At 42.4% G+C, this 25,955-nt stretch overlaps 1 protein-coding gene across 1 annotated transcript in view; it reads right to left on the bottom strand.

Annotated features, from left to right (window-relative positions):
* L3MBTL4 (L3MBTL histone methyl-lysine binding protein 4) overlaps nt 1–25,955 on the bottom strand; it is a 307,787-nt gene that overhangs the window by 234,542 nt on the left and 47,290 nt on the right. Inside the window, exons 5-8 of the mRNA XM_068562443.1 lie at nt 5,444–5,548; nt 4,241–4,376; nt 2,399–2,490; nt 755–909 (exon numbers count right to left, since the gene is read on the bottom strand). Of these exons, the coding sequence (XP_068418544.1) occupies nt 755–909; nt 2,399–2,490; nt 4,241–4,376; nt 5,444–5,548 (488 nt within the window). The remainder of the gene's footprint in view (nt 1–754; nt 910–2,398; nt 2,491–4,240; nt 4,377–5,443; nt 5,549–25,955) is intronic.

Genomic DNA, 25,955 nt, shown 5'->3' with positions numbered 1-25,955 from the left:
TAGGCCAGTCCAAATTTTCATAAGACGGACCAGACTCCACATGCCCACAATTTCCTCCCTCTCCTTTTCAGGAACCCAGACTATACTACCTAAGACACATACAGCAATTAATCCATGCTCTTCTTAGTTCAAAGAAGAAAACAGCCCCCCTCCTCCCACCATGCACATGAAGAATCACAGCCTCAGGCGGGGACTTGTCAATTATTCAGGATATGCTCTTAAGAAATGCCACAAAAATTATTTTTGCCGTGCCCTCTTCCATATTTCAGGTTTTCACCCAGAAAATCCTTTTAACTCATGCAATGTTAGTTTAATGGCATCGTGAGCATACATTTTCTCTGCTCTTCACAGGCTTTCAAATAATTCACTCCACTCTCCCTGAATCTTCCCTTTTAAAAATATGACAGTCTGAGTTCAACATTTTTCAGGAAAAAATAATACTGCAAGTTCTTAACTTCCTCTTTACAGAAATGCTTCCCTTACAAACTAGACACAATATAGTGGAGTGCCCTGAACTGGTCACATTATTTCAGATGAGGCCTCATTAGGCAACCTCTCAGAGATGGAAAAAAAACTCTCTCGGGTTCTTTAATGCAACAGTTCACGAGGAAAGGAAGGTAGTGAGAAGCCAGCCACTAGATTCCTCATGTTCATTACTATAAGAACAGCAAGAACAGTGACAGTCATGGAATGAACATAAATTCTTAACGGCAAACACGAACACACAAAAATACAACGCACATTGGTGTCTCACCAGTAATCGTAACTATCATCCCAATTGTCAAAATGCACTAGCAAGCGATCTCCAACAATATCTGCTACGGTTGCCACACACACCAAGGAAGGGTTCTTCCTGTCGACAGCCTCCAGCTTCATTCCAACCTGAAATTCCTTAGGTACTGGCCCGTTCTAACACGGGGAAGAGGTACAAAGAGAAACAGGACACCAAACAGGACTGAACCACTGTCAAAACTTCTGTCATGTTTAGCATCAGAAAAGTCTACAGGGTATCAACACTTACACTGCAGAATGAAGCCAGACAGTAAAAATATTCCAACAGACTGTTACCAAGCGTACATTCATAAAAAAAAGGAATCCCAGGAAACGAGCTTTTACTCTGTGCTTTTCTCTTTTGTTGTGCAGGTAGGTTTTATTTCCCCTTTCATCATCATTTTCCCTCTTCAGTTCACAGAATAATCTGTATTAATTTTAAAATACACTATTTACTGAATACAGTAATATCAAATAATTTTCTCTGGTCCCCGTAGGCTTTAGATGGGTGGTATATTTCCAAATACCACTATTTGGAAAAGTTTTAAAGATATGCTCTTTAGCACTAAAATTATCACTTATACTTGGATCAAGCGTTGAAATTAGTGGCTTTCTCAACATTTAAGGAACATATGCGCTTATCCATAAATAAAAAATAGTTGAAAAAAAACAAATGCTTATTTTAGTACCTGCATATATTCTTTAGTATTAAAAATACTAAGGGCTATGATTTATAATAACATGACAATGATAAAGCCCCACTTTTCCTGTAGCTATAATTAGCCAGGCCTGGGATTTAGAAAATATACACACAATAGCCAGGGACTAGAAGAGGGTTTTTTTTCCCCTACTTCTTTACTATCTATACTGGATGCTGATTTTTGGTTTCCTTTAGCACATTACTTTTTTTTAAAGCATTTCCACATTTCTCTAACTCTCTTCCTTGATACGAGTCTATGAAACGTGTTGAGCAGTTGTAGAACACTGACTCAAGAGCAGCAGACTGAAGCCTGGGGAAGCGGGGCGGGGGGTGGGGACTGTCCTCAGGGGACACAGCCAGCAGGTGGTGGGGCCTCCCTGGCTCCGGGCTTCCCGCCCCTCCGCGGTGTGTGGCCTCACCTGGGGCCCAGAGGAGGCAGGGCTGCGACTTTTTCTCCTTCTCTCCTGAACACCTGTCAGGCTGCTGGGACACAGAGGGTGAGTGTGCGCCACCCAAATCCTCACACACCCTTCGAATCTATATGAACCGTCACCCTCTTTTTCATTCCACGTAAATACAACTGGACCAGGTACAGTCAAAGCCCACCTGGCATATCAGCAGGTCTCAAGGCATCAAACTAAATTTAAACGACTCACTCACTAGAAGCAAAAAGAAACATCTTCTAAAAGGCATTTCAAATTTTAGCCAGCTTTACATGTACAGTTTTCTACTCTCTCCATCTAATTATTTAATTGTATGCTTAAAAGAAAAACAAATATGCCCATAGGAAACTGACAAATTTAGTGAGAAAAGTCATAGGAAGCTAAGGATTCTTAAAAGATTAAAATACAACAGAATACATAGTGAATTTTAAGAAATTTAAGCTGAAGCAAAAATCTGATTTATACTATGGAAGAAAATACTTACAGAATTTCTGTTTCTGAATAATTTCTTGGGAGCATTTTGCAATTTGCAGGCCTTCAAGTGATCCATCCAAACAAATTTATCTTTTCTATAACCTAAATAAAAGGAAGGATTATTCAAAATACCCACAAGATGTAACCATGTGCATAATAAATGTATCAATACTACTCTTATTCAGTTTTCTGCCATAAATTCAATGTCCTTTAGCAGACACAAAAGATTTATATTAAAATCTCTAAACTGTTTCAGTGTTGTTTTAATGTGTGGAATTCCAAACTGTTGAGTATGATTTCCCACCATGCATGTCATTCCCTACAAAGTTTACAACTCATTCAAATATGGAATCAGTACCCTGGTGGCCTGACAGGAGTCTCATCTCCTGCGTCCCTCAGGCCTCCTGAAGCAGCCACGTCCCCGAGGCCAGCGTAGGCGTGATGGTAAGCAGCCCAGGGGGAGCCAGACACTGCAGGGACAACAGAATCCCCCCCAACCAGGCCACGTGGCAGCTCCAGCTTTCTGCCCTTGTCTTTGCGGGCGTCCCAATAAAATGCCTGACCCTCCCGTCCATGTGCCCTAAAGCAGCTTGTGTGGGGCTGGCTCAAATAACCAGGCTCAGGAAATACTCAGATTGAGTGTCACACTCAGAATAGAGGTCAAACTCCTTGCACGGCCTTCAAGGCCGCGGCGACACCTCTCACTTATCTCCTCCCTCCTGGCCCTTGCCTCTCCGCTCCAGCGCTCCTGTGATTCCTGGTCTGCGCCACACCCGCTGCTGGGCTCTGACAAGTGCTCCTCCCCAGGGAGCCACCTGGCTGCCTCTGTCGTGCATCCGTCCAGGCATCTGTCAGACGTCACACCCCAGGCCTGTCTTCACCTTGCTTATGGCAAGGGCAGCCCTGGGACCCCACTCAGCGCTCCACGCCTGTCGCCGCTAGACACGCACCTTTCTCTCTGTTTATCTTCCTCCTCCCCTCTGGAATGAAAGCCTCATGAAGACAGAGCCGGTTTCCTTTATTCACTGCTCTGTCCCCAGGGCCTGCACACAGGAAGGGCTCCACGAACACTCACTACCCACGGGGTGAAGGAGCCTGGGGACTATTCCAACCTCCCTGGAACCCAGCAATCTCAGGGGACCCTGCTGCCAGCCTCAGGGGCGGATCCCAGAGGACACCCTGAGCTGCTTCCTAAGAATACAATGACTATACAGTGACTCCAGAAGTTGCCACGGTCAGCCAGGAGTCTAACACCCAAGCAGGAGACCTCATATACAAATTTGCTGGTCAAGGAAACAGGCCCACTGGCATCCCAACCTATGAACCCTCACCTCACCAGCAGACAGCAGGTAAGAAAGGTTTCAGTCACGTCTGCCAGACCCAGGTCCTCTCCCACATAACAAAAGACAAAGATGAGATGTTTAATTCCCATCGAAAGAAAACAGTGAATGTTTCACTTTCATAGTTCCCCGTGCTCCATGATTTCTGCTTGAAACAAATGATATACAGTGAATCAAGTTTCCTCACTGTACAGCATCACTGATTAAGTGAAATATTTTATTTCAACCGTAATTTAAACATTAGTTTCTTCATTCCTTATAAAGTTTAATAAACTTTATGTAAGATAAATTGCTCTCATGAGATTTTACTTCTGCCCTATGCACCTCAGAATATTTGACCTAAATGGTCTTTGATGCTTTTCTTTAAAGACAGTTATTTATTTCTAAGAGTGATATCCTTGTAGTCTTACTGCTTTTTGTGGATCAAACTTTCATTTTGAAAATCAATTCACACCAGGCTCTCTTGTTAGTATTTCATTAAAAAAACTGACTGTCTTTTCCTCCTGACTTACCCTTAGGGATGTGTAATTCATGTTTGGTCTTTTCACACCACCCTACTGGATGAATGTCAGGGGAACCAGCATTAGTCCAAAAATCATAGCAGCTTAAATAACCGTCAAAATGAAGTCTTAGACGGTAACCACACACCTGCAAAACGGAATGTTTACAATCGTTCATTAAGAGTCATGCATTTGAAGTGTACACAAAATTAACAAAATATTCATTTATTCTGTCAACACCATCAATATATATGAACCAATCTTTACATCCAAATGTCTTATATTAAAGAACAAATTCATAGATGAATCTGGATAAGACAAATGCTGACAAACTAGACACTATCTTTCAAGTATCAAAAATTTTTCTGCAAAAAAACTATCCTTTTACTCAGTCTAGGAATCTGAGGTCAATTTACATAACCATTAATCGACAAGTTTGTTTATTTGTTCATTCAATACCTAGCAAATATTCCTTTCAGAAACCCCATCTCCTGCTGTCTGGCTTGGATTCATATCCCAAAACAGTGTAAACTAAAGTACACAGCAAAAACCAAAATGGGTATGACCTTACTTAACTCTAACATATGGATCCAGCATACTCAACAAAGAAAATAATAAAACAGTCTGAGAAACACATCTCCTAGACATGCTATACAAGTTTAATAACTATAATCAATCAGTAAATTAAGTGAATAGTGTTTTCTATGTTTGATGTTACTCGAAATACTGAGGTCTTTTATCAATTTAATAACATAAAATGTTTAGTAAATATTATATTTTATAAGCCATTTACTTTATCAATGGCTCCTCACCCTATATAATTTTCATAAAATTCATGTATTTATATAAATATATGATTCATAAGTATGGATTTTTTCATATACATTTCTCATTAGTTCAGACAAAACTTGAATAATTGTCTCTTTTAACAGACAAAAGCAACATTGTGGGATTCACTGATTTTTATCAACCTCAGGTGAAAACTATTTACCAATTAAATCAAGAGTAACCACTAGTAATGAGAAACTTATTAGAAAATTAATCTTCAGAGAAGGAAAAACTTTCATTAAAGAACATACTTCACCCATCACTGAATAAAATAAATCCATAAGGTACTTGGACTTGTTTATAAGACAAAGTACTGAAATTCATCATTCTCTAGAAAATTCTCTCCTGTCACTGCAATTAGCCCCAGACAATAACACCATTTCTTACCTCAGCTACAGAAAGCACACAAAACACAGATGGATGACAGGGGTCAATGCCTTCTAATCTCATTCCAACCTGAAAACCATTTTCACGCTCCGGAAAGGACTGGCCCTACAAAATTTCATGATATAATATTAATCACTGAAATATCTTCACAGTTTGATATTAAAACACTTGGTGTGTCTATGCACACAATCATACAAGTTTGGAAGCTCAATAATATAACCAAAGAAAGAAGCCTGATCTTGGAGATTTTGCCCTCAAAGACGCCTTGATCGGTTGTACGTTCTTTGAAATAGTTCATCTGCCAAACTCTATGTCCTGTGAACTCCCCGTCTACTCCTTTTGCCCATTTTTGCTTAATGATCTGAAGGAGCTCTTCCTGTACACTGGACACAATCCTTTGTTGATTATAATGGTTACTTATTCCCAATCTGTGACTTACTTGGCTTTTCACTTTCTTTATGATGACTGTGGAGAATTTTATTTTAAGGTAATAAAATATATCAGTTATTTCCTGTACAGTTGGCACATCTAGCCTATGAAATCCCTTGCAGCACTGATGTTACATAGATATTCTCCTAGTGTTATTTTATTTTATTCTTTAACATCTTTATTGGAGTATAATTGCTTTACAAGGGTGTGTTAGTTTCTGCTTTATAACAAAGTGAATCAGCTATACATATACATATGTCCCCATATCTCTTCCCTCTTGCATCTCCCTCCCTCCCACCCTCCCTATCCCACCCCTCTGGATAGTCACAAAGCACCGAGCTGATCTCCCAGTGCTATGTGGCTGCTTCCCACTAGCTATCTATTTTACGTTTGGTAGTGTATATATGTCCATGCCACTCTCTCACTTTGTCCCAGCTTACCCTTCCCCCTCCCTGTATTCTCAAGTCCAATCTCTAGTAGGTCTGCACCTTTATTCCCGTCTTGCCCCTAGGTTCTTCTGACCATTTTTTTTTTCTTTTTTAGATTCCATATATATGTGTTAGCATACGGTATTTGTTTTTCTCTTTCTGACTTACTTCACTCTGTATGACAGACTCTAGGTCCATCCACCTCACTGAAAGTAACTCAATTTCATTTCTTTTTATGGCTGAGTAATATTCCATTGTATATATGTACCACCTCTTCTTTATCCATTCATCTGTTGATGGACACTTAGGTTGCTTCCATGTCCTGGCTGTTGTAAATAGAGCTGCAGTGAACATTTTGGTACATGACTCTTTTTGAATTATGGTTTTCTCAGGGTATATGCCCAGTAGTGGGATTGCTGGGTCGTACGGTAGTTCTATTTTTAGTTTTTTTTTTTGGCCACGCAGCATGCGGGATCTTACTTCCCCAACCAGGGATTGAACCTGAGGTCCCTGCGTTGGAAGCATGGGGTCTTAACCACTGGACCACCAGGGAAGTCTATTTTTAGTTTTTTAACGAACCTCCATACTGTTCTCCATAGTGGCTGTATCAATTTACATTCCCACCAACAGTGCAAGAGGGTTCCCTTTTCTCCACACACTCTCCAGCATTTATTGTTTGTAGATTTTTGATGATGGCCATTCTCACCGGTGTGAGATGATATCTCATTGTAGTTTTGATTTGCATTTCTCTAATGATTAATGACGTTGAGCATTCTTTCATGTGTCTGTTGGCAATCTGTATATCTTCTTTGGAGAAATGTCTATTCAGGTCTTCTGCCCATTTTTGGATTGGGTTGTTTGTTTTTTTGATGTTGAGCTGCATGAGTTGCTTGTATCTTTTGGAGATTAATCCTTTGTCAGTTGCTTCATTTGCAAATATTTTCTCCCATTCTGAGGGTTGTCTTTTCATCTTGTTTATGGTTTCCTTTGCTGTGCAAAAGCTTTTAAGTTTCATTAGGTCCCATTTGTTTATTTGTGTTTTTATTTCCATTTCTCTAGAAGGTGGGTCAAAAAGGATCTTGCTGTGATTTATGTCATGCAATGTTCTGCCTATGTTTTCCTCTAAGAGTTTGATGGTGCCTGGCTTTACATTTAGGTCTTTAATCCATTTTGAGTTTATTTTTGTGTATGGTGTTAGGGAGTGTTCTAATTTCATTCTTTTACATGTAGCTGTCCAGTTTTCCCAGCGCCACTTATTGAAGAGCTATCTTTTCTCCATTGTATATCCTTGCCTCCTTTATCAAAGATAAGGTGACCAGATGTGCGTGGGTTTACCTCTGGGCTTTCTATCCTGTTCCATTGATCTATATTTCTGTTTTTGAGCCAGTACCATACTGTCTTGATTACTGTAGCTTTGTAGTATAGTCTGAAGTCAGGGAGCCTGATTCTTCCAGCTCCGTTTTTCTTTCTCAAGATTGCTTTGGCTATTCGGAGTCTTTTGTGTTTCCATACAAATTGTGAAATTTTTTGTTCTAGTTCTGTGAAAAATGCCAGTGGTAGTTTGATAGGGATTGCATTGAATCTGTAGATTGCTTTGGGTAGTAGAGTCATTTTCACAATGTTGATTCTTCCAATCCGAGAACATGGTATATCTCTCCATCTACTTGTATCATCTTTAACTTCTTTCATCAGTGTCTTATAATTTTCTGCATACAGGTCTTTTGTCTCCTTAGGTAGGTGTATTCCTAGATATTTTATTCTTTTTGTTGCAACGGTAAATGGGAGTGTTTTCTTAATTTCACTTTCAGGTTTTTCATCATTAGTGTATAGGAATGCAAGAGATTTCTGTGCATTAATTTTGTATCCTGCTACTTTACCAAATTCATTGATTAGCTCTAGTAGTTTTCTGGTAGCATCTTTAGGATTCGCTATGTATAGTATCATGTCATCTGCAAACAGTGACAGCTTTACTTCTTTTCCAATTTGGATTCCTTTTATTTCTTTTTCTTCTCCGACTGCTGTGGCTAAAACTTCCAAAACTATGCTGAATAACAGTGGTGAGAGTGGGCAACCTTGTCTTGTTCCTGATCTTAGTGGAAATGGTTTAAGTTTTTCACCATTGAGGACAACGTTGGCTGTGTGTTTGTCATATATGCCTACTTTCTGGAAGGTTTATATCATAAATGGGTGTTGAATTTTGTCAAAAGATTTCTCTGCATCTATTGAGATGATCATATGGTTTTTCTCCTTCAATTTGTTAATATGGTGTAACACGTTGATTGATTTGCATATATTGAAGAATCCTTGCATTCCTGGGATAAACCCCACTTGATCATGGTGTATGATCCTTTTAATGTGCTGTTGGATGCTGTTTGCTAGTATTTTGGTGAGGATTTTTGCATCTATGTTCATCAGTGATACTGGCCTATAGTTTTCTTTCTTTGTGACATCTTTGTCTGGTTTTGGTATCAGAGTGATGGTAGCCTCGTAGAATGAGTTTAGGAGTGTTCCTCCCTCTGCTATATTTTGGAAGAGTTTAAGAAGGATAGGTGTTAGATCTTCTCTAAATGTTTGATAGAATTCGCCTGTGAAGCCATCTGGTCCTCGGCTTTTGTTTCTTGGAAGATTTTTAATCACAGTTTCAATTTCAGTGCTTGTGATTGGTCTGTTCATATTTTCTATTTCTTCCTGGTTCAGTCTCGGAAGGTTGTGCATCTCTAACAATTTGTCCATTTCTTCCAGGTTGTCCATTTTATTGGCATACAGTTGTTTGTAGTAATCTCTCATGATCCTTTGTATTTCTGCAGTGTCAGTTGTTACTTCTCCTTTTTCATTTCTAATTCTATTGAGTCTTCTCCCTTTTCTTCTTGAAAAGTGTGGCTAATGGTTTATCAATTTTGTTTATCTTCTCAAGGAACCAGCTTTTAGATTTATGGATCTTTGGTATTGTTTCCTTCATTCCTTTTTCATTTATTTCTGATCTGATCTTTATGATTTCTTTCCTTCTGCTAACATTGGGGTTTTTTTGTTCTTCTTTCTCTAATTGCTTTAGGTGTAAGGTTAGGTTGTTTATTTGAGATGTTTCTTGTTTCTTAAGGTAGGATTGTATTGCTATAAACTTCCCTCTTAGAACTGCTTTTGCTGCATCCCATAGGTTTTGGGTCGTTGTGTTTTCACTGTCATTTGTTTCTAGGTATTTTTTGATTTCCTCTGTGATTGCTTCAGTGATCTCTTGGTTATTAAGTAGTGTGTTGTTTAGCCTCCATGTGTTTGTATTTCTTACAGAGTTTTTTTCCTGTAATTGATATCTAGTCTCATAGCATTGTGGTCAGAAAAGATACTTGATATGATTTCAATTTTCTTAAATTTACCAAGGCTTGATTTGTGACCCAAGATGTGATCTATCCTGGAGAATGTTCCATGAGCACTTGAGAAGAATGTGTATTCTGTTGTTTTTGGATGGAATGTCCTATAAATATCAATTAAGTCCATCTTGTTTAATGTATTATTTAAAGCTTGTGTTTCCTTATTGATTTTCATTTTGGATGATCTGTCCATTGGTGAAAGTGGGGTGTTAAAGTCCCCTACTATGATTGTGTTACTGTCGATTTCCCCTTTTATGGCTGCTAGTATTTGCCTTATGTACTGAGGTGCTCCTATGTTGGGTGCATAAATATTTACAATTGTTATATCTTCTTCTTGGATTGATCCCTTGATCATTATGTAGTGTCCTTCTTTGTCTCTTGTAATAGTCTTTGTTTTAAAGTCTACTTTGTCTGATATGAGAATTGCTACTCCAGCTTTCTTTTGATTTCCATTTGCATGGAATATCTTTTTCCATCCCCTCACTTTCAGTCTGTATGTGTCCCTAGGTCTGAAGTGGGTCTCTTGTAGACAGCATATATATGGGTCTTGTTTTTGTATCCATTCAGCCAGTCTATGTCTTTTGGTTGGAGCATTTAATCCATTTACATTTAAGGTAATTATCGATATGTATGTTCCTATTACCATTTTCTTAATTGTTTTGGGTTTGTTATTGTAGGTCTTTTCCTTCTTTTTTGTTTCCTGCCTAGAGAAGTTCCTTTAGCATTTGTTGTAAAGCTGGTTTGGTGGTGCTGAATTCTCTTAGCTTTTGTTTGTCTGTAAAGCTTTTAATTTCTCCGTCAAATCTGAATGAGATCCTTACTGGGTAGAGTAATCTTGGTTGTAGGTTTTTCTCCTTCATCACTTTAAATATGTCCTGCCACTCCCTTCTGGCTTGCAGATTTTCTGCTGAAAGATCAGCTGTTAACCTTATGGGGATTTCCTTATGTGTTATTTGTTGTTTTTCCCTTGCTGCTTTTAGTATTTGTTCTTTGTACTTAATTTTTGATAGTTTGATTAATATGTGTCTTGGCATGTTTCTCCTTGGATTTATCCTGTATGGGACTCTCTGCGCTTCCTGGACTTGAATAACTCTTTCCTTTCCCATATTAGGGAAGTTTTCCACTATAATCTCTTCAAATATTTTCTCAGTCCCTTGCTTTTTCTCTTCTTCTTCGGGGACCCCTATATTTGGAACATTGGTGCGTTTAATGTTGTCCCAGAGGTCTCTGAGACTGTCCTCAATTTTTTTCATTCTTTTTTCTTTATTCTGCTCTGCGGTAGTTATTTCCACTATTTTATCTTCCAGGTCACTTGTCCATTCTTCTGCCTCAGTTATTCTGCTATTGATACCTTCTAGAGAATTTTTAATTTCATTTATTGTGTTGTTCATCACTGTTTGTTTGCTCTTTAGTTCTTCTAGGTCCTTGTTAAACGTTTCTTGTATTTTCTCCATTCTATTTCCAAGATTTTGAATCATCTTTACTATCATTATTCTGAATTCTTTTTCAGGTAGACTGCATATTTCCTCTTCATTTGTTAGGTCTAGTGGGTTTTTGCCTTGCTCCTTCATCTGCTGTGTGTTTCTCTGTCTTCTCATTTTGCTTAACTTTCTGGGTGTGGGGTCTCCTTTTCGCAGGCTGCAGGTTCATGGTTTCCGTTGTTTTTGGTGTCTGTCCCCAGTGGCTTAGGTTGGTTCAGTGGGTTGTGTAGGCTTCCTGGTGGAGGGGACTGGTGCCTGTGTTCTGGTGGATGAGGCTGGATCTTGTCTTTCTGGTGGGCAGGTCCACAACTGGTGGTGTGTTTTGGGGTGTCTGTGGCCTTATCATGATTTTAGGCAGCCTCTCTCCTAATGGATGGGTTTGTGTTCCTGTCTTGCTAGTTGTTTCGCATAGGGTGTCCTGCACTGTAGCTTGCTTGCCTTTGAGTGGAGCTGGGTCTTGGAGTTGAGATGGAGATCTCTGGGAGATTTTCACCATTTGATATTACATGGAGCTGGGAGGTCTCTTGTGGACCAGTGTCCTGAACTTGGCTCTCCCATCTCAGTGGCACAGTCCTGATGCCTGGCTGGAGCACCAAGAGCCTGTCCTCCACACGGCTCAGAATAAAAGGGAGAAAAAAAAGAAAGAAAGAAGAAGATAAAATAAAATAAAATAAAAGTTATTAAAATAAAAAATAATTATTACGAAAAAAAAATTTTTTAAGTAAAAAAAAAAAAAACCACAAACGGACAGACAGAACTCTAGGACAAATGGTAAAAGCAAAGCTATACAGACAAAATCACACACAGAAGCATACACATACACACTCACAAAAAGAGAAAAAGGGAAAAAATATATATATGTCATTGATCCCAGGGTCCACTTCCTCAATTTGGGATGATTCGTTGTCTATTCAGGTATTCCACAGATGCAGGGTACATCAAGTTGATTGTGGAGATTTAATCCACTGCTCCTGAGGCTGCTGGGAGAAATTTCCCTTTCTCTTCTTTGTTCGCACAGCTCCCGGGGTTCAGCTTTGGATTTGGACCCACCTCTGCGTGTAGGTCGCCTGAGGGCGTCTGTTCTTTGCTCAGATAGGACGGGGTTAAAGGAGCAGCTGATTCGGGGGCTCTGGCTCACTCAGGCCGGGGGGAGGGAGGGGTATGGATGCGGGGCGAGCCTGCGGCAGCAGAGGCCAGCGTGACGCTGCACCAGCCTGAGGCGCGCTGTGCGTTCTCCCGGAGAAGTTGTCCTTGGGTCATGGGACCCTGGCAGTGGCGGGCTGCACAGGCTCCCGGGAGGGGAGGTGTGGATAGTGACCTGTGCTTGCACACAGGCTTCTTGGTGGCTGCAGCAGCAGCCTTAGCGTCTCATGCCCGTCTCCGGGGTCCGCGCTGATAGCCGCAGCTCGCGCCCATCTCTGGAGCTCCTTTAAGCAGCGCTCTTAATACCTTCTCCTCGTGCACCAGGAAACAAAGAGGCAAGAAAAAATCTCGTCTCTTCAGCAGCTCCAGACTTTTTCCCGGACTCCCTCCCGGCTAGCCATGGCGCACTAGCCCCCTTCAGGTTGTGTTCATGCAGCCAACCCCAGTCCTCTCCCTGGGATCCGACCTCTGAAGCCCGAGCCTCAGCTCCCAGCCCCAACCTGCCCCGGCGGCTGAGCAGACAAGCCTCTCGGGCTGATGAGCACTGGTCGGCACTGATCCTCTGTGCGGGAATCTCTCCGCTTTGCCCTCCGCACCCCTGCTGCTGCGCTCTCCTCCGTGGCTCCGAGGCTCCCCCCTCCGCTCCCCGCAGTCTCTGCCCGCGAAGGGGCTTCTAGTGTGTGGAGACCTTTCCTCCTTCACAGCTCCCTCCCGCTGGTGCAGGTCCCGTCCCTATTCTTTTGTCTCTGTTTTTTCTTTTTTCTTTTGCCCTACCCAGGTACGTGGGGGAGTTTCTTGCCTTAGGTGTGAGGTCTTCTGCCAGCGTTCGGTAGGTGTTCTGTAGGAGCTGTTCCACATGTAGATGTATTTCTGATGTATCTGTGGAGAAGAAGGTGATCTCCATGTCTTACTCTTCTGCCATCTTGAAGCTGTTTCTCCTCCTAGTGTTATTTTAAAACTTTTGTTCTTCATATTTAAATCTACAATACAATTGGAATTGATTTTTTCTATGAGTGAGGTAGGGCTCTATTTTTTCATATGGAAAACAAATTATTCAAAAAAAATTTTTTAGTCCATACTTACATTGATCTGCAAAGTTTCCTCTATTATATCATGTTTCTACATGTCTGTGGGTATATTTGTGGCCTTTTAATCCTATTTATTGGCATATTTGCCTACATCACATTGTCTTAATTGCTTATAATGAGTCTTTTTATCTGGAGAGCAATGTTTATCATGCTGAGTTTTCTAATTCAGGAACTTGTTCCCTTTCTATGTAATCTAATCATTTTCATTGTCCAAGATGTTTTCAAAATTTTCACATAGACTTTGTAGTATTTATTCCTGTGTACCTTTTATGCTTATTGCTATTGTAAAAGGAATTTATTTCACAAAAGACTTTCTCATTCATTCCCATTTATTATTTTCTTCAATATTGGTCTTGTTTCCCATAGCCTTGCTGAATGATTAACAGCTTTGAGCAGACAGTTTTGAGAAGATTCAGCATTACTCGTTTATTTATTCTTAACTGAGAATAAACTTATAAGTATACTAATGGAAGATGATGATTAAAATCTAGTACTATTAGATCTAGAGCTGCTTTTTAATCACTACTAACAATTGCTTAATATACGAATGCCTATTTTTGGGGTAATTTATTCTTTTGAGAAAAATCTTTTCATTTGGAAATAATGTCAAACTTAAAGGAACGTTCCAAGAACAAAATAGTACAGAGAACATGTATAGCCTTTGCCTAGATTTATTTATTGTTGACATTCTACCTCATTTGCTTTATCATTTCTGTTTGCCCCCTCTCTCAAGTGTCTGTGTGTATACAGATACAGATGTATACATATACATATACGTGTACATATGATTTTTTAATCATTTGAGGGCTCTCTACCCCTAAATACTAAATTTTTTCCCTAAGAGCAGTCTATTTTCCCTAAAAATAGGAACATTCTCTTACTTAACAACAGCTCATTTATCAACGTCTGTAAATTTGACATAATTCAATACTTTTAACTAATCTTCCACTCATATTACAATTTTTCCAATTTATCCAACAATGCACTTCATAATATTTTCCCTCCAGAATAGGATTCAGTTTAAGGGCAGATATTAAATTTAATTGACATGTCTGTTTAGTCTCCCTTAATCTGGAACATTTTCCATTGCCTTTCTTTTTCTTTTGTAATACTGACATTTTTAAAGAACACAGTGTTTTCCCTCCTGTATTTTTTAAAATAGAAAGTTCCTCATTTTGGATTTGTCTGATGTTTCCCTGTGATTAGATTCAGGTTATGCATTGTTTTGCCAGCCTGCCATATGGGTGATGATGTGTTCTTCTAAGGACATCACATCTGGTCCATTGGTGATGTTAATTTTGATCACACAATTACAATATTCTGCAATTCCTTCACTATAGTTACATACTGAACACATATACATACATAAACATTTACACATATGTATACACATGTATGTATATACATATATATGATAAATCTTAAGTTCAAACAGATCCATCTAATTCAATCCATCCTCAGAGGGCTCATTCTGTCTTTTTCGATCTATATTTGTATTTCTCCTCTAACAAGGTCAACGCACTTACTCAGGTACTAAATCCTATAGTGTATGTACTGCAGTTTCAGAACTCTTTTACCCCCACTACTATAATAAACAAGCCCACAAAAAGGGTTCAGGATTTGTTTGCAATTTTCCCTTCCTGCTCTGCCATCCAAGAATGGGGTATATAAACACTGTGCTCATAAACTACTTGGATTCATTCTTTTTTCTCTCTTCAGTCCAATTATGGGATTCACCTGAAATATGGCTGAGTTCATTTGTTTCTGTTTTCTTTCACTTCTTAATGATTTATTTCAATTTTAATATGCAGAATATTAACGTACTTCCAAAAGTTAAAGCTCTACAAAAAGGTACTCAGAGAAGTATCTCTCCTTCCCATGTCCTACCCACCCCATTCTACCTCTTAAAGGTAACCAACCTCACTCTTTTCTGGTTTATCCTTCCCAGGTTTCTTCTTGCAAAAATAAGCAATTATGTTTATATTCTTATTTTTCTCTCCCTTCGTAAACATAAGACAGCATACTATACAGGCTGTTTTGCATTGGCTTTGTTCACTTCCTAGTGTCCCCTGGAAACCACCCCATGTCAGGTCACAGCCACTGCCCACATTCTCTTTTAAGCTGCACTGTCCTCCACTGTGTGCACGTATTCAACCTTCTTCCACACTTGGGTGCATGCTTTTTTTTTTATAAGGACATGAAATTGTTTTAAAATCTTTATGAATTGGCTTGTAAAATGTCGTTAGAAACTTTCTTACATTCACAGCTCGAAATCCAAAAATTTGACGAAAACCAAAAATGAAATGGCAAGAATGAATGATTTCTCAGGAATACTTTATTTCTACAAAAATAAATGTCATGTGTGTGTTTAACTCTCCCAGCCTTCTTCTCACTTCTGCTCTGTTTTCCAGCAGATTGTATTTAACAAGTTTTGTGTGACTACCTCCTGTTCACTGCTTTGAAATGTCTCAGTTAACTTCCAAAGCACTACATCCATATACATAGATACATACACATGCACACAACATGGGTAAGAAAAGCAAAGGGGAAGGAGAGACCGGGGCAGAGTATAATAATAAGGCTGAAAGGAAATTTAAGCTGCAGAAAATGAGAGAACACTTTTCATGTTTTAACAAAACTGAAAGATGTAAAATTGGGGATGGGGAGTAACTAGTATTATATCACATATGAATGATAAATGCAAGACACTGGCAATGAATCACAGCCAAGAGGTTGGGATGAGCAACGTCAGTCTTGTCAGCATTTCAAAATGGCTTCTCAGTTGACCATTTGGGAGCTTTTATGTAATGTTGCAAGGAACCTGTATGGCTCAAGCAGCCACAGCAGTCTTTGGAGGGTTTCAAACAGAAACCAAGACAGTCATTTTAACAATCCGAAAGGCAACATTTACTGAGAAATATCATTGCCTGTCTTCCATCTCTTTTCTGTGTGATGGCTTATTCATGGCAGATAAAGATGTTTTTCCTTTCTAAAAATCTTGTATTTTATGAACATAACTGAGAGCTGTGCTTATAAAATTATATTTTATGATGAAGAAAAGGGAACTGGAAGCACACACTTAGAGCAAACAATAAGCCCATTAAATTCAGTCATAAAAAATCATAAGGTTTGTGGACCTGAAAACCACTTTTACAGCTAAATAAACTCAAGCCCAGAGAGGTTAAGAGACTTTCTCAAGGTCACACCAGTTTAGTGCCAGAGCATAAGTAAGGACATAAGTCTTCTGAAAGCCTCCCAACTGTTTGTTCCACTAAGGGGACAGAGTGGCAACAAAATGCAAAACAAAACCTGGCTTGAGGCCACAGAAGGCTTCAAGGACATTTCCAGGGAAGCGCCATGTGCTCCTGGGTACGGAAGTGAAGTTGTTTTGTTTTGTCATTTCCTGTTCTCCGAACAGCTGCAAAATAATGCTTTCTAGTATAAAATTGATGAATTTTGTCACTAATGTTGGAGAAGAAGGATTATTCAAAGTTCCATACCTCATATCAAAGTAGATACAAATGATATACTATTATTTAAAAATAAAATGAGTCAGAGCACTAGAAAAAAACAAAGAAAAACAAAACACCATGCCTAGAGAAAAGTAGACGGCCTATTGGCAAAATTCCTTTATGAAACACAATTGTGTTCACGGGTGTGTGCCAGCAGGTCTTTGCTCCATGGGTAGACAAAGTCACAAGTGCACAGTGGGAACAACTCTTGGGCAGTTGGTAGATATACCTGTTCATCACTGAGAGCCCCACTGCAAGAGCAGAGAGGTGATCCTGTGATGACAAGTTCTGAGCCACTACACAGACTGCAGAAGGTCGGCGGCCACCAGCACCAGCAGAGCGTCACTGAAATACGTGCCCCACAGAAGAGCGCCTACACACAAAGTGGACGATGCCATCTGAATGTTGACAAGCACCCTACGTTATTCACAGGCAGGAGCTGGCAGCCAACAACACTCCCCTGGTCATAATTCAACATTGAGAGAAATGGGAGAAACTGGGCATGGGATGGAATCGCAGCTACTGAGGCACAGGTTTTTAGCGAGCTTGCAAAGGGCCGGGCCAGGGCCACAGGCCAGTGGTTTCTCAGTCCCCACATGATGGCTGTCAGAGGGAAAGAGGTTCCTAGGAATTTTACACGCAGACGATAAAAACTAAATTTCTTATAACACCAAAGACCACTGTCATGAGTTCAGCGTCCTCGTTAAATGGTTTATCTCAGCAACATCTTCAAAATCTTAAATCATCTCAATGTGTACCTTCAGGGCTGAAATGTCACAATTTTAAACGTGAAAGGTGAGCCATCAGGAAGTCTTATGTAGGCAAACTGTGATATAAACAGCTTGACCACAGAGAATTTAGCTTTTTGTCAACACTTGACAATTTTCTTTCCTCAATGGGGGAAAAATCAATTATGTTATTGGTAGAGTAAAAAAAAAAATTCAAATACTGCAGAAGGGAACGTGAGAAAAACATTTTCCAGAGACAAACACAATCAAAGAGGAAGTTACAAAATGCATTTGCAGCTCTCTCTGAAGCAGAGAGACTCAACCTGCCAGGTTTTGAGCATGGTATGTGTCAACATAGCATTTGATAAAACAAAATGAGTCTGGGTTCATGTTCGATCTGAATATCCAGGACAATCCGCATGTATCTGAAGAACCACTAACACTTGTTGTCACAGCTAAAAACCTAGGAATGGTTCGATGCAACTTTCTCATTAAACAGAAATGAAGAGGAAAGAATGACAAGGATGGTTACAGAGCTGAGCTACCCTTCATTGACCCATATACAGGGGCCTTCTATGCTACAAGCCCTTGTGCAGCACAGAGCTGGGCCACACCCTGTTCTAAGCACTCTACAAACATTAACTCATTAAATCATCAAGAAAAACCCTATGAAGTAAGCGTATATTTTCCAGATGATGAAACTGGGCCACAAGTGGTTATGTAATGTGCCTGAGATCACAGTGTGTGTCTGTTTTTAATGGTTAGTTAGTCACTATGGGAGGTCATTCTGAAAGGTCATAGGCAACACTAAAGACATCATAATTTTTAAGCTTTTATTTTATAGTGAAAACTTGGGATGAGCTTTTTTAGATATTAAAAACTGGAGGTCTGAGTATGTGCTACATGACCAATAGATGATCCCCAGATGCCAAAAGTTTGAAAACAGTGCCATGTTGAATGCCAGACCCCATGTGCGGGAATTTACTATAGGATCAATCAGGAGAGTAAGGACACATGGCATCGGACCTGTGACTATCCATTTGGGGAGGAAAATGCAATTATATTCCCACCACACTAGCACATATAAAAATAATTTTAGATGGAGAGAAATTAGACACAATACAACGGAATTCTGTGCAGCTATCAAATAAAAGCAAGCCACAGACCCGAATCTGCTGAGACAGCATGATGGCCATGAGGTACTGATAAATATAAAGCAAGTAACAGACGAGGAACACTCAACCATTTATATGGACATTATTCACATATCTACATAACTACATTATAGAGATCTGGAGGGACACACATCACATTATTTTGAGTGGTTCACCTAGAGCGGGGAACTGACAGAGAGAAAGCCTTTTATTTTTATACTCTTCTGTCTTGTTAGAATTTTTAATGGCATTGTAATTTTTTTAAAAAGATCAATACACACACACAATCAAGTGATGAAGACACTAGGCAAATAGGCAGGACCCAGGTCATAAGAAGCTTTGCATGGTTTGTTAAGGACCTTTTAGTTTATCCTTAGTCAATGAAGTAGGAGCAAAAGCTTTTAGTCACTGGGAAGAAAAAAAAAACATTATTGCATTTTATTAAGATCTTGTTAGTGGCAATGTGGAGAATTAATTAGAAATGTAGTAAAATTAGAGGTAGAAAAGATGGGAAAGGAGGCTTTTAATATCTACTAATAATTGAGAATTTGCCATGTACCATGTACAACATCTAACTCAGCTCATTTAAGCCTTAGCACCCCTGCATTGGGACTGTTACAATCCCGTCATCTACAAGGAAACAGAGGCTCAGAGAGGTTCACAAATTGCCCCATTGGCCCAGCTAGTCAGTAAAAACCTGGAATTGGAATACAAACCCCGGTCTGTGCTTACTCGCAAAGTGATATTGTATTCGGGAATGTTGCGACAGCCTGAACAATGGTGATGAGGCCCTCAACCAAATGCAGAGCAAGAGCTGGGAGTGGGGCCAGGGGCCAGGCTCTGTACCTATCTGGGAGGTAAAATGGGCACCACCTGCTGATTGGCCGGATGCACAGGATGAGGAAGGTGGGGAATTTCAAATGACACCCAGGTTTCAGGCTGGAAAGAAATCTCCATATTTTCCAAAATGTGATCATATTTACTTTTATAAAGTTATCAGTATCTACTGAGACCTCCAAGGACTTGATGAACAGCTCAGGAAAACTCTACTTCTGTACCTCCCTTTCAATTCCAACTTTCTGCTGCATTACTATAGCTTCTATGTTCTCCCGGGCATCTTGCAATGAATCTTTCATCCTAGAAGTGCCTTCACCAAGAAATACTGCACACGATGAAAGGTTATGAAATGCCTTCCTTGCTTTTTCCTCAAGAAACTATGATTTTCACCTGAGCTAAGAGTGGAAACTACCAAGAATATTAGAACCCCTTCTGACTCCCTCTTGTTTTAATCACGGAGAAAATGGAGAACTTGAAAAATACACACACAGCACACACTCACATACATATACACACACACTGTTGTTTTGTACTCTTGTTTAATGTAGCTGTTCTTAATGGTGGAGAAGTGGGGTCCATGATGTATTCAAGGGTTCTGGAAACCTTCTGAATTTTATATAAAGTTTTGTGCACAAATCGATACAAGCACTTCTCTAAGGAGATGATCAATAGCTTACATTAGATGTTCAAAGGGGTCTAAGACCCCCCCCCCCCAAAAAAAGACCAAGAGCTGCACGGCTGTCCTTTATAGGAACCTGCCATTAATCAAGCCACGGACTAAATAACCGATTTAGGAAACTTCAATAAGCAGAACACAGAAGCTCATCATGGAAATACAGGTGAGGCAGCAAGACCTGCTTCAGATTCTGCCTCCTCAAAGTGACGCCTATTTTTGCCACCTATTTGTTAGGCTAATGGAGAAAAATCATCCCCTACCTAATTAAACATAACTGGCTGCGAAGCTTCAGTTAAGATGGCAGTGAAGGATGGCTGATTGCGTATTTTTAAACTCTCATTTTAGAGACTACGTCCTCGTTATTTTGAACATTTTTCGTAGGTTAATTCTGAATCCCAAACTGCTATCAAGATTATACCAGGAGGATCCTACAAACACAGAATGCATGGCACAACAAAAGTGCACTTTAATAAGTTAGTAAATGGAATTCCTACTGTTTCTTTGTGAATCTATTCTACTGTAATCTCAGATGCAGAAATTCTCATTTCCCTGGAGCCCACTGACCTATTGATAATAAGAAGTTTGGTGCGTGTGTGTGTACGTGTGTGTGTGTGTGTCTCCAGCGACCCTAACCTAACCACTGACTGAATTATAGTCCAAGAAACAGAAAGAAAGCACAGATCAGAGCGGGTGAAATATTGCCGAATTTAAGCAGCTTCAGTCTAACAAAGATCTTTATGAACAAAGAAAAAGAACCCACACAGTATAAAATAAAGAACTGCACAGAGAGAACTTTTAAAAATAACTCCTGTAGTTATCTGATAATTCATTGGCCGTCACTGAGTGGATTCCACAAATCCTCTGAGCCTAGGGTCTAAAACAATAAACCCATATACTTTTTTCCTGAATAACTAAACTCTCCCAGGGAAAAGAGACGAGGATACTTCTAATATAAATTTCCTTTAACTGCAGGAAAAGAGCCATGAAACGGTCCACCCTTGACTCTAAACGCCACTACGTTCTTCTTTTAAATTCCCTTCCTCTGAACATGACATTGGGCTCCCAGCTGGAAATGCAGATAAGCCGCCCTGACGGGGGCTTCAGGCCCCTCCCAAGAACAAAAAGCGCCTGATCTGTCTGGCTCCCCTGCTTCAGATCTGCTGAACTGCTTCACAGCCCCGGACCTTTGAGTCCCACCGTTTCAGAGGAGCGGATTCTAAGAGAAGGAAAAGGCTCTGACACCCGAGATCAGGATGCAGCTTCAGTTTTGCTCCATAACTGAGAGCTTTGGAGAATGTGAGAAACGAACATGAATGGGAATTCGCTCTGTTCTTCAGAGTCCCAGCAAGCAATCGGCTTAAATGACTGCATGGTGTAAGGCCACATTCTGGTCTGCACACACACTTCTTTCCCTGCCCTCGATACGTGCCTTGTGTTTTAAACCCCAACCAAACATCTGAGTATAACTGTTTTCAAAACATGTTTGGTTTTTCTGGGGGAGAATTGTTAAACACCAACGAAGTTATCTTAAAACTGGGGGACAGGGCTTCCCTGGTGGCGCAGTGGTTGAGAATCTGCCTGCCAATGCAGGGGATACGGGTTCGTGCCCCAGTCCGGGAAGATCCCACATGCCGCGGAGCGGCTAGGCGCGTGAGCCACAACTACTGAGCCTGTGCTCCACAACGGGAGAGGCCGCGACAGTGAGAGGCCCGCGCACCGCGATGAAGAGCGGCCCCCGCTCGCCGCAACTGGAGAAAGCCCTTGCACAGAAACGAAGACTCAACGCAGCCAAAAATAAATAAATTAATTAATTAATTAAAGTGTTCGCTGAGACGGATCTACATTAAAACTCTCCAGGGGCGCTCAGTGATTATCAAGTACTTTGGAAACATGTTCAAAGCACAGAAAACCTGACATCTGACTGAACTGTTTTGGTTGGAAAGGGTCTAGGTTTCTCAAATAGTTCCACACGGTGTTACACCAAATGTGAATGTTCATGGCAGCGTCTTTCTGCACTGCGGAACTACACACAAATCCAGGCTTTACTGAAAACAAAACACACACACACATTTTTCAGATTCTATTTAACGTACTGGCATATTTAGAAAAATTAGATGTTTAAATATACTTCAGGTCTGGGTGGAAAAAATTAAATTTAGGGAGAGGGTGAATTAAACTCACTGCTCCCACGAGGACTTCAAGTAAGGAAGGACAGACAGCGGGAACGTGTCCGCACAAGGTGCCTTGTATTCGGGACCATCAGGAGATAAATTAGGAAGGAGTGTTTTCTCACCGGCTACCCTCCGCCCATCATCCTACAGCTGGCCGAAGTTTCCTTATCAGGACACAAAGCATTTCTTTCCGAAATCATCTAACAGATGGTCAGGGACAGCAGGAGGGGTGGGGGGCAGAGTAGAGCCCGGAGCGCGGAGCATCGGGGGTGCAGGTGGCACCGAGGGAGCCACAGGAGGACGGGCAGGCACCCTGAGTCTGGAAGTCAGGACAGTAGCTCTGCCTCGCTGAGGAGACGAAGGAGGTCACCTGGGGAAATACCTCTGCTCTTCCTCATGAAGGAAGTCAGTACGTCTTCAAGTGTGAGGGTAACGGAGAGGCTGGAAGGCCAACACCTGCCAAAGTTAGGATTTCAGATGAAGCGCCAATGGTGGGTGGGCTGTAGCCTGGGCACACACCCCGAGGTGTGCGGGTCGGGACATGGAGAGGACGACACCTCGGCTGGCAGGCCAGGTGCAACGGAGGGTAGCCAAGGGCGTCCCCATGTCCATCCAGGCAAGTCCTGCCGGGAGCATGCCCGGAGAGCAGACCCGGAGAGCAGGGTCCGGAGAGCAGGCCTGGGGAGCAGGGCCTGGAGAGCAGGGCCTGGAGAGCAGGGTCCAGAGAGCAGGGTCCGGAGAGCAGGCCTGGGGAGCAGGGCCCAGAGAGCAGGGCCCAGAGAGCAGGCCTGGGGAGCAGGGCCCGGAGAGCACAGCCCGGAGAGCAGGGCCCGGAGAGCAGGCCTGGGGAGCAGGGCCTGGAGAGCAGGGCCTGGAGAGCAGGGTCCAGAGAGCAGGGCCCAGAGAGCAGGGCCTGGGGAGCAGGGCCCGGAGAGCAGGGCCCGGGGAGCAGGGCCCAGAGAGCAGGGCCCGGAGAGTAGGGCTGGGGAGCAGGCCTGGGGAGCAGGCCCGGCTGGCATTCCCTACAAGGGACGGTTCCGGGGAGGACAGGACTGGGAGCCAAGAGAAGAGTGGTTTGAAGAGTTGCTGGCATTTAGTAAAGTGAACTACACGTCAGACACGGTATCATGCTAAACATGTTATGTACATCGTATGTGATTCTTCAGCGGTCCCGGAGAGGGGGTGATGCTGGCTGCCATTTTCAGCTAAATCAACTAAGAGTCAGAAGAATGCACTACAGGCCCCTTCTCTATACAGTGAGGGGGGAAGAGGCTGGAAGAACTTGATGAGGCAGCCTATGAAAAGCCCCGAGTAAATAAAAGGCGCTCAAAAGTGTTCCTCTCCCAGAGAACCAACACGCAGAGAGGAATTAAGAAGGAAACCCAGTCAGTCTTCCAGGAGATTACAGTTCCACTAAGGGGCAAAATACACCTACCCGTCATCCCAGAGAATGACAACTAACGTGGTCAAACACACCCAGTACACAAACAATAAACAGAACCGCACTTTACAAAGATGAGTCTGGCAACCACCTGCAGGAAAGGTTCACGGTGGGGCCAGCCTGGATTGAGAGCATTTAAGAAACTTTAGCTACAATCTGTGTGGGGAAAAAAAGCAGGGCTTATTCCTAAATTAAGGCAGGAGTGGTAGGTGCACAGAGAAGGTACTGAAGAATTAGGAGGTGAACTTGAGCTGACTAGACCACCGAACACACACTGGGCACAGAGAGGAAGGACCCCCGCCAACCTCTCCCAGGACAAGGGGCCGGGGATGCAAGCTGCGCTGCATGCAGGAGAGCTGTGTGCCATCGCAGGGGCAGGGGGTGCAGGCAGGGAGACGGAGGGGAAGAGCCCCAAGACCAGGAACCCGGTGTGTCCAGAGGAACGGGGTTCAGGAGATGATGAGGTGCCCGGGGAGCCACAGAGAACGGGCCTCAGACTACCTCACAGGAGGAGGAAGGGCCCCGCAAGGAGGGGGCCGGACTGAGCACCATCAGGGGCTGAGCATGGACAGGGTGCTGGGGTGGGAGGTGTAAGATGAAGCTGAGCACGTGTCGGACTTGAAATCCTGGGGGTCACTTCTGAGGGGGAGCATCAGGCAGCGATGGGAGGAAAGGTCAGGATGCAGAGGCTAGAGGAGGAAAAGGTTAGAAAAACCACGGAAAGAGAGAACGCAGCCTGAAATTTTAAGAAGTTACACCGGACTCGGACTCGGGAGATAAAATGGAGAGGAAAATGCAGAGCCCGGGGCAGTGTTCGTCTTCAAGCTGGAATCGACAGGCGTGTTTGTAACCTGGAGGCTGAGGACTGATGGAGCAGATCCGTGATCTCCTGGGAAGCAGGACTGGGAGGGGCCGGCGCACAGGTAAAGGGATGCCAGATGGAGGAGGGAACTTCGTCCAGGGCAACAGGGGAAGGAGGAAGGGCGGTGCAGGGAGTGAAGGCTGGTGACAGGAAGCCAAGAGGGTCTCACCATATCCATCCCAGGGGTGACCGCCTCCTGCCGGGAGTGAGGGAAGATGCCTCAGAGAGCCGCCCTCCTAGGAGACAGGGGGCGACCGACCGAGGCCCTGGAGGGCAGCCAGGCCCGGCCACAGCACGCAAGGCTCTTGGGAAGCAGAGGCCACCGGGGAGCAGGTGTGTATTTGGGCTGGAGCCACTGAGGACGCTGCAACGCTCGTTTCACCCCAGGTGGGAATAGCGGAATCACGGGAGGGTAAGGCGAGGGAGCAGACCCATAAGAAGTCACTCGGGCCAGGCGCAGGGACAGAGAAGCACCAGCAATGGAAAGGAGATGGCACCTGCGGTCGGCAGAATAGCAGCCCCCGAAGATGTGCAGGTCCTAATCCTGGAACCTGCGATGCTGGTATCTCACACGGCAAAAGGGGTTTTGTGGATGTGATTAAGTGAAGAATCTGAAGATGGGGAGAAGGTCCAGCAATGTCCAGGTGGCCTAATGTCATCACAAGGGTCCTTATAAGAGGGAGGTAGAAGGACCAGGGAAGGAGACGCGAGGATGGAAATAGGCTGGAGTGACGTGGGCCCACAAGCCAAGGGACGCAGGTGGCCCCCCAGAAGCTAGAAAAGGCAAGGAAATAGATCCTCCCCACAGCCTGCGGAACGAATGCAGCCCTGCTGGCCCCAGTTTAGACTTGGGACGTTCTGAATTTTAAGATAATAAATTTGTGTTGTTTCAAGCCACTGTTTGTGGTAATTTGTTACAGCAGCAAAACGAAATTAATACAACACCTAGCCACATGGAATTCAAATTAGAACTATATTACTAAACTATAAAAGATATATGAAGACATCCAAGAGACTTTTAACTTTCTCATGATTACTTTCATTTTGTTCTGAAATACCAAATTATTTTTAAAATGTGCAAGTATCCCTGCTTTTCAGGGGCTTGATCTACCTGGCAACCCCATGCCGGCTGGAGACAGGAACACCTGCCTGGGGATAAGAAGCAGAGCGTCCCGGGAGGATGGCCGAGGACAGCAG

The sequence above is a fragment of the Eschrichtius robustus genome, chromosome 14, assembly GCF_028021215.1.
Source record: "Eschrichtius robustus isolate mEscRob2 chromosome 14, mEscRob2.pri, whole genome shotgun sequence".
NCBI classification, from domain to species: Eukaryota; Metazoa; Chordata; class Mammalia; order Artiodactyla; family Eschrichtiidae; genus Eschrichtius; species Eschrichtius robustus.
The sequence above is the reverse complement of the archived record's forward strand: the minus strand, read 5'-3'. Positions and strand labels throughout refer to the sequence as shown.